We start from the raw sequence: 12,460 nt of genomic DNA, 5'->3' as shown, positions 1-12,460 counted from the left end.
AAATATTACGAAATAGACAAAATCATAACTACAATAGTCGAGATAATTGGAAGTTAGCCCGGTACATATTTCGTTTTCCAAAATTATTTAGATCTGTCACATCTTACAATGGTTTAAATTTTTGGTAAACTTATTAGCATATTTTAACATTTGTCTCTATTCAAACGTATTTGACTTATTTCATTTGTCAAACACCCAGATCCTGTGATCTTTTTGGTAATATTAAAAAAAAAACAGCAATTGAATCAACAAAAGAGTGTGACACTGAATCATGCGAACGAACTATTTCAAATCAAATCAAGAACATAAAGCATTTTTCTTTGCCCAACATCGCTTAGCCTCCCTAAACGGACAATATAACTTAGTAAAATATCATGAAGATCGACAGTTTTTTTTTTTTTTTTTTTGGTGGAGAAGATAGACTGTTCAAGTAAAAGATAAACTAGTTGAAAAAAATTGACTTCATGCTGAAAATTATATGCAACTGATGTGCACGATAGAATAATAAGGACGGCATTTCCTCAAAACAGTCAGGTTTGTCTAGCGGTCTTTGGCACAAACAGTAAATAATATAAAATAACTTGGAGAGGAAAGAAATGTTTATTAAGAAAAGAGAAAAGGAAAAGACAATGGCAATGAAAGAAACAAAGAAAGAACAATACGTTCATCCCTCTAACCTAGTCCAGGACTTGAACAAGCACAACGGGAGACAACCTTACAAAAAAAGAGGACGATTTTCCTAATGTAATCCTTAAGCCGATTTTTGCTTTCGTATCTATTGAGAGGAATGAAGAATGGAAAGAGATGGAGCACCACTCACAAAAAAAGAAAAAAAGCCCTGGTTTCCTAAATCATAGGAGCACCACAATACGTTCGATCAAACTATAAAGCAAGCACATGTAAGTACGTAACTATTTCATCCTTGGAATATTTATATTTCAATGAGTTCTCACAATTAGTCTATGAAGGACATGAATGGGTGCTTAGATTCTTTCCTAAAAATAGGAGCCTCCGCTCATTCTAGACAAATGATTTGAATAGATCAGATTAAATATACAGGAATATGAGAGAGAGGGAAAGATAAAGGAGTGCCATATGTTACCTTCTTTTCCATTAGTACTTTGAAGGCTTCCTCATAGACCCATAATCTACGTCTCTCCGGCAGTTGTCCTTGAGCAACAATGCTCCTTCCTAGATCCCTTAATTGATCATGCATCTTTAACTCGCCATCATCTCCTATTTTTATTAGGCACCTCAACTTCAACTCTTCAATTCCTTGGCTTGGATAAAACCCGCAATCGTCCCACATGTACATTGCAAATTTGCTTGTTTCTCCAATAAAAAAACAAGCAATATCGAGAAAAATCTCCTTATGTCCACCTTCTAATGCCTCATAACTTATCATCAAACTCTTTCGGACATCTTCATGTGGTTGTTCTTTCAATTGTTTCAGCACATCCTCCCATACTTTAGGATTTGTTTTTCCAAACAAATATGAGCCTACAACCTCAAGAGCCAAGGGTAGCCCACCCATGTTGGATATGATTTCACGAGAGGTATCTTCAAAGTCCCTCAGAGAACAGTTCATACGAAATGCATGTCTGTTAAATAAAAGCATAGAATGCACCCCAGCCAATTCATTCATCGGATACTTCTTGACTGCCTCGAATTTAGCTTGATCAAGGACATCTTCATATCGAGTTGTAACAATGATTATACTTCCTGCCATAAACCAGTCACATTTTCTAGCCAAAGCATGTAGTTGTTCCCCTCCTTTTTTCCCTCCATCTATATCATCCAAAAGAATGAGAACCTTTTTGCATTGGAATCTAGATTTTATCAAACTAATTCCACGATCAACATTCGAAACTTCACGTTCATTTGGCAGTATGTCCTTAATCAGTTGATTTTGCACAAAATGAATACCATTGCGGTGAACTGTTTCTCGAATATCTGGAATGTAACTGCAATCCACAAAGTCTTTGGACAGCTCGTTGTAGATGGCCTTGGCAAGAGTAGTTTTTCCGATCCCGCCCATGCCATAGATTCCAATCATTCGAGCATGAGTGGCAGAAGAGTTTGCCCAATTCTTAATATTGTTAACATGATCATCAATTCCAACCACATTCTCAGTAACATCAAGCTGAAAATCACGTCGCAACTCGCCTAGAACAGTGTCAACAATTTTTTGCACTAATTCTCCTTCACGCCTGTCAAAAAGCAAAACTCATGATAACTTCGTGGCAATACTTAATCCCATCAAAAGACAACCACATATATGTGAAGGATGATTAGGGGCCTATTAACGAGCAAGATGTTTTAGTTTCACAAATAACAACGGAGGATGATGGTATGGCAGAAATTTCATATTTTTCCCCCTTCCCTTGCTGCTGATAGACAGACCTTGTTCACGTAAAATTAGGTGGGGATGAAGAGTGTTCAGAAGTATAAATGATAGTTATAAGGCTTAAGGTTGCTGCTAGTTGAAGGATAGGAGGCCGATTTTCCTTTCCTTTCTGTTTTAGTAGTTGTTCGTCTAGTTTTCAGGGGACATCTGGGGAAGTATTAATGTTTGTAGTCTTCGGGGCATTATGGTTGTTCATTGGGACCTTTTGGGGATATTATGTGGGCTTCTAGGGGAAATTGTTCATCCACACATCGTCAGTTTTGATTGAATAAGAAAACGTACTAAACAAACAAACAGAAAATAAAGTTCAGGTGGAAGAGAAGTACCCGCTAGCAATTTTCTCAGAATCCCATACTTGCAAGTAACTCACGTCATTAAGTGCTCGTTCAAATTCAAGGGTATCTTTCTCTTCATAATCCTTCTTACTCAAATGGTAGGCATTCCCAAACTCTCCTGTTAGATATCGCACATCCGATGGTTTCACTTCGTAAAAAATGGGCAACACTATGTGTGACTTGCTCTTCCTGCGGTCCATCATACGAACGAGCTCCCAGAGGCACCATTTGCTCGTAGCATAATTTTTGGAGATAATGGGGATCGAAATCTTAGACCGTGAGATGGCATCAAAAATCTGCGAAGCAAATTCCTCACCAATTGGGATGCTCTTATCGTCCTTGAACACGGAAATAGGTATGGTTCCTGCGTTGGCTAGACTATGGAAGAGGTAATCAGTGAATTTCTTGCGAGTATCTGGGCCTCTAAAGCTCAAGAACACGTGGTGTGAATCGTTGCATCGTCCAGTGGGTATGGAACGCTGGGACGAAGAAGCAGATGCGTTGTCCATGGCAATCTCAGGGGAAAGTGGAAAGGGAAGAAGGATTGATGAATAACGAAAGAAGCTTTTCTGCTGCTTGTAAGGATTGATAAATTGCCTTGTCTTCTTTATTAACAGGCAAGTTGCATTCATTTAAAATTGAAAGATTCTTAATGAAGTTGGAAACACGAGGTACAGATCAACAAACGCGTTGTTCTCTCTCTTTCATCTATTCCACACTGGCGCCACATGCTAATAATTCCATGTAAAAGGAATCTATTATAAAAAATAAAATAAAAAACACTACAAAGAAATTGCCAGACATTCAATGACGACAAAGGGTCAAAAGTCACTGCGCCCTCGTCCCCCATACCTTTCCACTTTTAAATTGTTGCGCGCCAAGTTTGAACGGAAAAAAATAAAATAAAAAACTAAACCTTTTAATTTTATAATTTATTCATGAACTTCTAAAAAAATTTATTCCTTTATTTTCTTTCTTTTCCTTTTTTTGTCTTCCAAGCTAGGCGGGGGTCGCGGCTCGTTCAGACTTGTTGAGGGCTGTCAAGCCCTTGCCAGCTTCGGTGATGGTCACGGCCCTCACCTACTGGCCATCTGGATGAGGATCGGCCAGCGACCCTTGCCGGACTTGGTAGGAAAAAAAACACAAAAAGAAAGAAAAAATAAAAAAATTAAATGTCCAATTAATTAGTAATTGATTGACAAGGAGCAATTGCAAATGCTTTATAGTACTTGTCATATCCTATTTTCGACCTCACCCTCTAGTCAATTCAAATTAGTTGGCTTGGTCCTTTCACGACTAACGTGGAAAGTAATTTCTTGATTTCTTAATTGCTTAACAGGACAAGCATATTGCATTCACTTAAAATTGTCGTACCCTTAATGAAGTTGGAAATGTAAGGTAGAGATGAACAAATGGTCGTTGTTCTTCCTCTTTTATCTATTCCACACTGGCCCCACATGCTAATAATGCGTTAGTATCAAGTTATTAATGATAAATAAAGCATTTGCATACCTTCATCGAGTTCTTTTTCAGGGTTTTTTTTTTTAATAACAACTTTGTTGACATCACATTCCACTCTTAAAAATTGACTAAGCCAATGAAAAAAGTATCTCAAAATGGCAAACATCCAATGATCACAAAGGGTCAGAAATCACTGAACCATTCCCAACATTCCCATATTTCAATTGTAGCACGCCAAGTTTGAAAAACACAAAAGAAAGTAAACTTAAATTATGCGGTCAAACTAGAGTTGTTGCAACATCACATCAGTATAAACGCGTAATTTTACTCAAGAAGTCTATTCGGAGACATCTGACACGGGATGAACTCTAGTAAAGAACTATACTTAAAAACATGGATTTGAATGCGCATTGTACCTTACATAGTTCAGTAGAGCTTTATCTAATAAGCACATTGGAGAAAAGACGGAATAAAACATGAAGTGGGTATTAAAGCTGCAACGGAGTAAATCAATGAAATGATAAACCGTGTGCCCCTCTAGTCAAGGCTAATCTTTAATGGAGATCACATGCGTTCTAAAAAGACTGTGAATACCAAAATATTTAATGAAGAGAAAATCACAATCTTCTTTATAGTAAAAAATTAGGAAAGTTACCAAAAAAAAGTCTTAAACCTATTGTACTTATGCTAATTTCAATCCTAAACTTTTTAATTGTGCCAATTGAGTTATAAACCTTTTAACGTTTTGCTCATCTAGTCAAGTGAAACTTGTTGGCCCACTCACGAACAACATATACGTTCAGATTGCGCTCAGCATGAGTGACGGTGTGGTTCATGTGGTCGAGCCATCTGCAGTTGAAGCCAAGTGGGTTGGGGGAGGGGCCTCCTCGCGGGGCGATAGGTCGCTTCCCCGGAATTCATCGAACCATTCAGTTATAGCGGCCAACCATCGGAGACTCCTTCGAGGCGACCCATAGATGAGCAAGTATTTTGGAAGTGTATTTAGGGACTATCTTATGGAATTATCGGAGAAGCAGTATAATTTGGACGATTCCGAATACAAAATGTTTATCTGGGTGGAGCGCACATGCTGCTGAACGATTCCGAATACAAAATGTTCAATGAAGGAGTCTTCCCAGGCGGGTGTTTATCGATTAATCCAACATTAAAAGGTTGATGACTCGGTGCTGTGCAATGCGCATTTCCCTTTCCAATGGGTCGCTCCCGTAAGTCAAGGCAATATCATTGAGACGCGTGTCCCTCTAGTCAAGGCTAATCTTTGATGGAGATCACATGCATTCTTAAACGACTGCGCATACCAAAATGTTTAATGAAGAGAAGATGCCTTCCTGCTGCACAAGAAGATGCAGATAAACAAATGAAAATGTTGGATGGGGAGCACGTGCTTTCTGAACAATTCCGAATACAAGATGTTCAATGAACGAGTCTTCCTAGGCGGGTGTCTACTGATTTGTCCAATATTAAAAGTTATTGACTTGGAGCAATGACTTGCACATCATTCAATACCCAAGTTATACTACCCTCAGGAAGGACTATTGGACTCATAACTTCACCCAATAATTTGAAATTGAAAAATGCTTACTATCATGGACTATATAGTCTCAACCGTAAATTTACATACCATCATTGCGTATTTTGCATAAAACACCAATTGATTGGGAAATCGTGTGGTCAGAAGTAATTGACAGTACAATCGGACTGTTAGGCAAGCAGCTTCTTTTGAAATTATTGGGTGGCACTTTTATTATTTGCCAATGCAGAATCTTCAGTAGATGGATGTACCACGCGAAGCAAGATTCCTTTTTCGTCAGAGTTTCGACAGGTAAATCTACCAAAGAAATCATCTATTTTGTTATGGCATCTGTTCGTAAGATTCTCCGGACATCACCGATCAACGGTCTAGATGCATTCTTCATCTAAATTCGTGTTGACAACATTAACTTAAGCTCTTGCTAAAATATACTACTGGTTCACATGTCATAACCAATTCTTGAAATGGTTTAATCGAGAAATCTTGCAAAGAAAAAAAATGCGAACCTCCGTTCAATTAGGAAAAATAATTTAATCTCACTGGTTCGCTCGCAAATGCTAACTAGAAGATAGAACAATTAAAATATTTTACCAATGGAGAAGATTAAAACTGAGATTGTGAAATCGGTCCTAAACACATTGTACATATGTCAATTCACTCTTGAACTTTTCAACTTTACCGATTGAATCCTAAATCTCTATGCGAGATATCGTCGTTCTGGCCAATCTATGTATTATCTCTAGATGCGTGCCCTCTTAGGCAAGGCTAATTTTCGATGGAGAGCACATGCCTTCTGGGTGGAAAACACATGCTCAGTCAACGATTCTGAATCCAAAACGTTTAATGAACGAGTCTTCCTAGGCGGGTGTCTACTGATTGTCCAATGTTAGAAGTTATTGACTTGGAGTAGTTCCATGCACATCTTCTCTTCCCAACGGAGCTCGCCCGCCAGAGGCGTGCACCTTCCTAATCAGAGGAAATTTCCATTAATTGAGGGCTCGATTGTTGGTTACAAGTTATAAATATCGCTTACATATGGAAATTAACTAAAGTTAAATTGGAAATTTCCATTAATTGACCATGCCTTATTCTAGTTGGAGATGACGGTGAAATGTTGGCGAGATGAATCGAGGTAGATATAAACACGTGCGGAGCCATAGCGAGGGATTGTGCAGAACCGGCAGTCCTAGGAAAGCAGTTCGATCGCTGACGAACTTGGAAGACTCAGGCTGGGAGCTAGATGTGATCATGTACACCACGATCATCGATGGTTATTGCGAGGAGTATCGACAATTTATTGGTACAAACCTCTGCAAAGAAAGAAGAGAAAACAACCTTCATTTCCTGGGGAATTGGAAGACCAGACTTTGTGATGCTGCTGCTGATATGAGAGCAATAAAAATGAACTTGTTGCCAGCTTATCCTATTGAATAAATAGATTGGAGTTGGAAATTAGCACTTTGGCATTATATCAAATATTTGATTAATTAGTCATCATACCACAGAGGAGGCGGCAACGAAGTTCACACGAGAAGGTCCCGGTAGCAGCAGTAGCTTCAATCCTCACCAGTCCTTCTGTTATGTTCGAACTTTGAAGTCATTCTCTTCCAATTTTTCTGAGATTTTCAGCACATTCTGTTGTCAACTCAGTGGAGGCAAATGGCACATTGATTGCATTACTAACTAGGAAATAAGGAAAAATGGCGCGAATACCACCTTCTTCATCTTCCGCTTCATTTCCTTCTTCCTTGGTCATCACCAATAGCTTCTATAGTGAAAAGTGGCTGTTCGGCCAGAAAGTGATAGGACTATAGAATTTCAAGAGCAAAGACTTTTGAACTCCTTTATCTAACACGACCAGAGAGTTGTAAAGACTGATCACAAAAAGATGGCACAGAGTTTCAGGTTTTATCTTTCCTTGGTGAGATTTTATTGCCTTCTTCTTTCAGCTTTTATCATTCCTTGGCGAGATTTTGTTGCCTTCTCTTGGTTGTGTCCTTCCAGAATTTTGAACAGAATCATCAAATGTAAACCTTGGATTTGGGTCTCAAACTAGATGGCTTTTCCAATTAGCTGTTGTCACATGAGATTTTGAAAGTAAATAACAATTCTTAATAGCAACATATGTACTTGGTACTAGATTCAGGAAAAGAATGTACGATAAATTCAGGTTTTTTATTATATTTCATCAAATGTTACGAACACTAGAAAATTCAACCTTATGAGACTAGCAACTAATCTTCGCCCGAGCACTAGTTAAAAGATGGTCAGAAGAAAATGAGGGCGATGCATGTGTTACACGAGATGGTTGAGAGTAAACTGTGTTACACTCTCCAATCATATAGAAGAGAGATATTGGCGTGGCTGCATTTATCCTTAGTTCTGTCTAGTTTTAGATGTATGAAAATTTAAACTTAGTTGAAAGTTGTAAGCATAGACTTTGAGAGCCCATCAATATAAACAAGATTAATTTGACCCGGTACAGATTCCGGTGATGTATGAGTCTCCTCTTCAATGATACTCATGTATCAACAGCAAAATCCTGGGGACATTATTTTGCCACAAAAGCCAGGTGTCTCTGATTAGTTCGCAGTTGGATCGCAATCAACAGAGACTTCATTATCAGCAAAAGAAAAAGAAAACAACGGACTTAGGAGAAGAGAAGTAAGTAATGAGCACCACTAACCTTGTTTGTGTTCAGGAACAGAACTGTTGCTGAAAAGGTGAAATGCCCAAACTACAGAACAGAAAAGATGTACTTTTTGGTTATTTAAATCTGGAATACGGGATTGTTTATTGATAGGAGGCTACTTTTAACCTTACAAATTCAATGCCGTATGCATCAGATCTAAGCTCATCATATCAGACCTATGTCACAACATTCCAAGGATATTATCAACCGACAGGAAAGATGAGATTGTCATCATGCATCCTACTATAGAGATTTTCAGGTGAAATTCCACAGCTCATACAGGATAAGCACACAAGTTACTGTTTCGTAGTTCAGGAGTGATATCGTTAGAGTGACATCGCATCAAACAACTCTGCATAGGGGTAACATGAGAAAAATCAGCACGTAAGAATTTGATTAATAGAGGGGTACAACCTAATGAGCATACAAAAAGTCGATTCAATTGCAAAACAAAATAATCGCAGTCATTCAGTTATGTGCTGTTGAGACCAGATCAAGTGCTTCGATCTTCACAGGCAAAAAAGACTGCCTCAGGTCCTCAGGACACTCCAGTATGGCCGTGAGCCTCTTCAAGGTCGTCACAAAAGCTGGCCCTCAGCTGTTGCTCATGATTCCTCAGCAAAATCCCTCTTCTTCATTTTGATCAGTCTCTGGCATGGAACTTGAATTTCCTCATCCAAGTTAGCCAGACCCAGATCAATCATGTGGTAAAATGATTCCACGACAACAACACGATCAAAGGGATAGCATAATCTTAAGCTTCTCGCCCAGCTTGTTCTACTGAACAGGCAAAAAATTGTCCCAGTTATGCAAAATGTGATCGGTACAGCTCTTTGAATCGAAGTCCAAAAGTAAGACTCCATCAGTACATAGACCAGCCAGACCTGTCACAAAAGCAGCACGAGTTTACCTCGCTTGGTAATCTTTCAAAACAACAGTCTAACAATTGGTTATAGAAAGCTTGTCTACAATCACCTACGAAACAGATTAGCCAAGGCTAACTTCCATTTTTTTAATCACCCACCAGAAAAAACGTGAGCCTTGATTTTAACTTTAGCTCAGTTTCTCTTCCTTACAGGGAATTCATGCTCGAATGAACAATAAGAAACTTGACAGGCTTTCCTATCATCACAAAAAACCGAGAGGTGTCTGTTCTAACAGGATATGCACCATTAGTCGAATTTGACACATAAAATAGCTCATAAAAGGAGTTCAAAATGGCCAAGGATTTCTTAAAAGGAAAATACTAGTTTAAGATGCAGAGAAGAAAGGGATCAGGACGCAGTTTACAATATTGAGTAGCAAAAGATCATCAGCCTCTTGATGAAAAATTCACATCCTGGGTTTATTGAGAGGAATCGCTAGGCTATTCTTGTTTACCTGCGTCACAAGCCGCCAATCTGTCTGCAAAAGCTGCCAATGGAAGGACGGCTAAAAAAACATTGCCAATTATGTATTAGGCAAATCCAAATTAGAGTAGATATCTGGTGTCGAGCAAATAATTCTTAGAAGATCAATCCTAGAGAAAAGTATTTACTCTATTTGCTCATGCTAGTTATTAAAGGATAAGAATCTTACCAGATGGCGAACGCCTTCTAATTTACGTAGAACCACATTTGGATCTACATCTTCATCTTGGCTGAAGCATCATGTCAGCTTCTACGACCAACTCCCCCTCTCTTGCAATTATGTAAAACTGGAAATTGAGGTAAGTACAGAACCTGTCAAGGAAGCCCTTCTTGTTAAAAGAAGATAGCGCTGAAAAGTAGGTTAATCTCATAAAAAAATGCTAGTTCACTTGCTTACCTCTTTTAATAAATGGTCTCGCCGGCAATTTCATTAAACCACATTCGACAATCAATGACCATTGTTCCAGGTAATTTCGGTAGCCTTTTCAATGAGTGGCACCCAAAAATGTCCAGATACACTAATTCCAATTTTTCAAGTCCCTGAAGCTGAGTAAGATTCTTGCACTCTCGTACCACTAGAGATCGCAACCTCTCACATCCAGACGAATCTGTCAAAATCTGAATTGATTCGCATCTTGTGATATTGAAGTGCATTAAAGATCTTGATTTCTCAATCCCAGGAATCTCCTTGACAACAGGCGAATACTCCAATGTGAACTTCTCTAAATTTTCAAATTTTGATAGGTTTGGTATTTTTTCTAGAAATTGGCACCTCCTGATATCTATGCTTCGGCAAGACCAGTCTCTCGAGGCTCTCAAAGCCACGTAGATTGCAACAGTCACATATTTCCAAATCTTTCAGTACGAAACATGCTAAGTCAGGTAATCTTTCAATGGACCCACGATTACAGATAGTAAGAAACTCGGCTTAAGTACACCACAAGTGCCATAAGTTGTGTACGGCGCTCACTTTAGTGCCAAAACTTTCAAATCGATCACTTTAGTGCTAAGTTTTTGTAACTTCGATCACTTAAGTGCCAACTTCCTTTAAAACGATCACTTTAGTGCCAAAGCCGACGTAGCTTGCCGAAAATTCAACACGTGTTATTTTTTATTAATATTTGAGATGACGTGGCTCGGTGAATTTGACACTAAAGTGATCGTTTTTAAAAGAAGTTGGCACTTAAGTGATCGAAGTTACAAAAACTTAGCACTAAAGTAATCGTTTTAAAAGTTTTGGCACCGAAGTGATCGAAGTTACAAAAACTTAGCACTAAAGTGATCGATTTGAAAGTTTTGGCACTAAAGTGAGCGCCGTACACAACTTATGGCACTTGGGGTGTACTTAAGCCTAAGAAACTCTAATGACTTCAACTTATCAAGACCTTCAATTTTGACTAGATTGTTGCAAGAGTTGGCCACTAATTGCTTCAAACACTGTAATTCTTAAATTATGGCTGTACGAAAGGTTGAGAACTTTTAGCCACTTTACCGCCTGTAGAAAGGGGAATAAACTGTCAAAAAAGGAGTTCAATCGGCAAAACAAAACAAAGCAAAGATCACAGAATGTTTTTTTCCTTTCAATCTTACCATGATTGAACTCCATCCTCCCCAATAGTTTGTGAGCCGGTTATTTGACAATTCCAGCACCACTAATTCAGGTAGATGCAAATTGATTGCCGAAGAGCACATCTTGGGTCTAATGTAAGACCACCTAAGCCATATTAACTCAGAAAACAATTGATTGAAGTCTCCCCTTAAAGTTGTCCATCTTGGGCCCAAACAGTTCACTTGTGTGTGCAGAGGGTTTATAGCCACGAGGCCAATGGACGCCATATATCTCTCGCCGATAAATGCGCCTCTGCCTATCGAATCAATCAATTGAGTGTTTGAATTTCACTAATAATTTTTATTTTTATTTTTTCTATTCTTTATCCTAGACTTACAATTTGTCATCTTTTTACCCCTTTGCCATATGTAAATATTGACAGGTAAATCCACATATATAATTTTCTAATAATCTTTGGAAATTTAGGCAATACTTTAAATAAAAAGAGCAATGATTCCTGCTTTAAAATATTTAAGACGAAACACCTCAATTTTTTACCTTTGTTTTTTCGAATTTTGTAGTGCATGCACTTAGAATTTTATCCAAGGTGAAGTACATGAAACCTTTTAAAACATACAATAATTAAAAAGTGCCCATGGGTCACTTGTTGAGTAGCTAAGGAAGCACTCGATTCTCAATTCTTTAACTATCCTTATGAAGTGTTTAATCATTGCTTTTAAAAATGAAACTTTTTCTATAATGTACGTTTAAAAGTGACGTGGTGACACATATATGAACTAATTAACTTCCTTTCATGGTGTTATAGTTAGATTAAGGTCTCTAACATATGGAACAATAGGTTGTCGATGCTGGCCAACATCTTTTGGCAAATTCTGCCATATGAAAGTTTCTGGAGAAATCAACTTATGTCTATTTACCAAAACAGAAAAGTGAAGATTCGTATGTCCGTTTCCTAAAACTGGCATCGTTTCTTTTTACATCTTATAAGTCAAACTTAACTTTCCTGCTAAAAAGTCTGACAAACCAAAAAACTT

At 38.2% G+C, this 12,460-nt stretch overlaps 1 protein-coding gene across 1 annotated transcript; it reads right to left on the bottom strand.

The window, feature by feature from the left end:
• Window positions 1-960: 960 nt before the first annotated feature.
• On the bottom strand, window positions 961-3,178 carry LOC125315523 (disease resistance protein L6-like). The gene is made up of 3 exons (XM_048280700.1): window positions 2,734-3,178; window positions 1,103-2,210; window positions 961-1,020 (listed from the first exon to the last, which is right to left on the bottom strand). Exons 1-3 carry the CDS (start codon window positions 2,943-2,945, stop codon window positions 961-963), a joined length of 1,380 nt encoding a protein of 459 aa, XP_048136657.1. The 5' UTR covers window positions 2,946-3,178.
• Between the last annotated feature and the right edge of the window lie 9,282 nt (window positions 3,179-12,460).

The sequence above is a fragment of the Rhodamnia argentea genome, chromosome 6, assembly GCF_020921035.1.
Source record: "Rhodamnia argentea isolate NSW1041297 chromosome 6, ASM2092103v1, whole genome shotgun sequence".
Lineage (NCBI taxonomy): Eukaryota > Viridiplantae > Streptophyta > Magnoliopsida > Myrtales > Myrtaceae > Rhodamnia > Rhodamnia argentea.
This window is presented reverse-complemented; position numbering and strand designations above follow the sequence as displayed.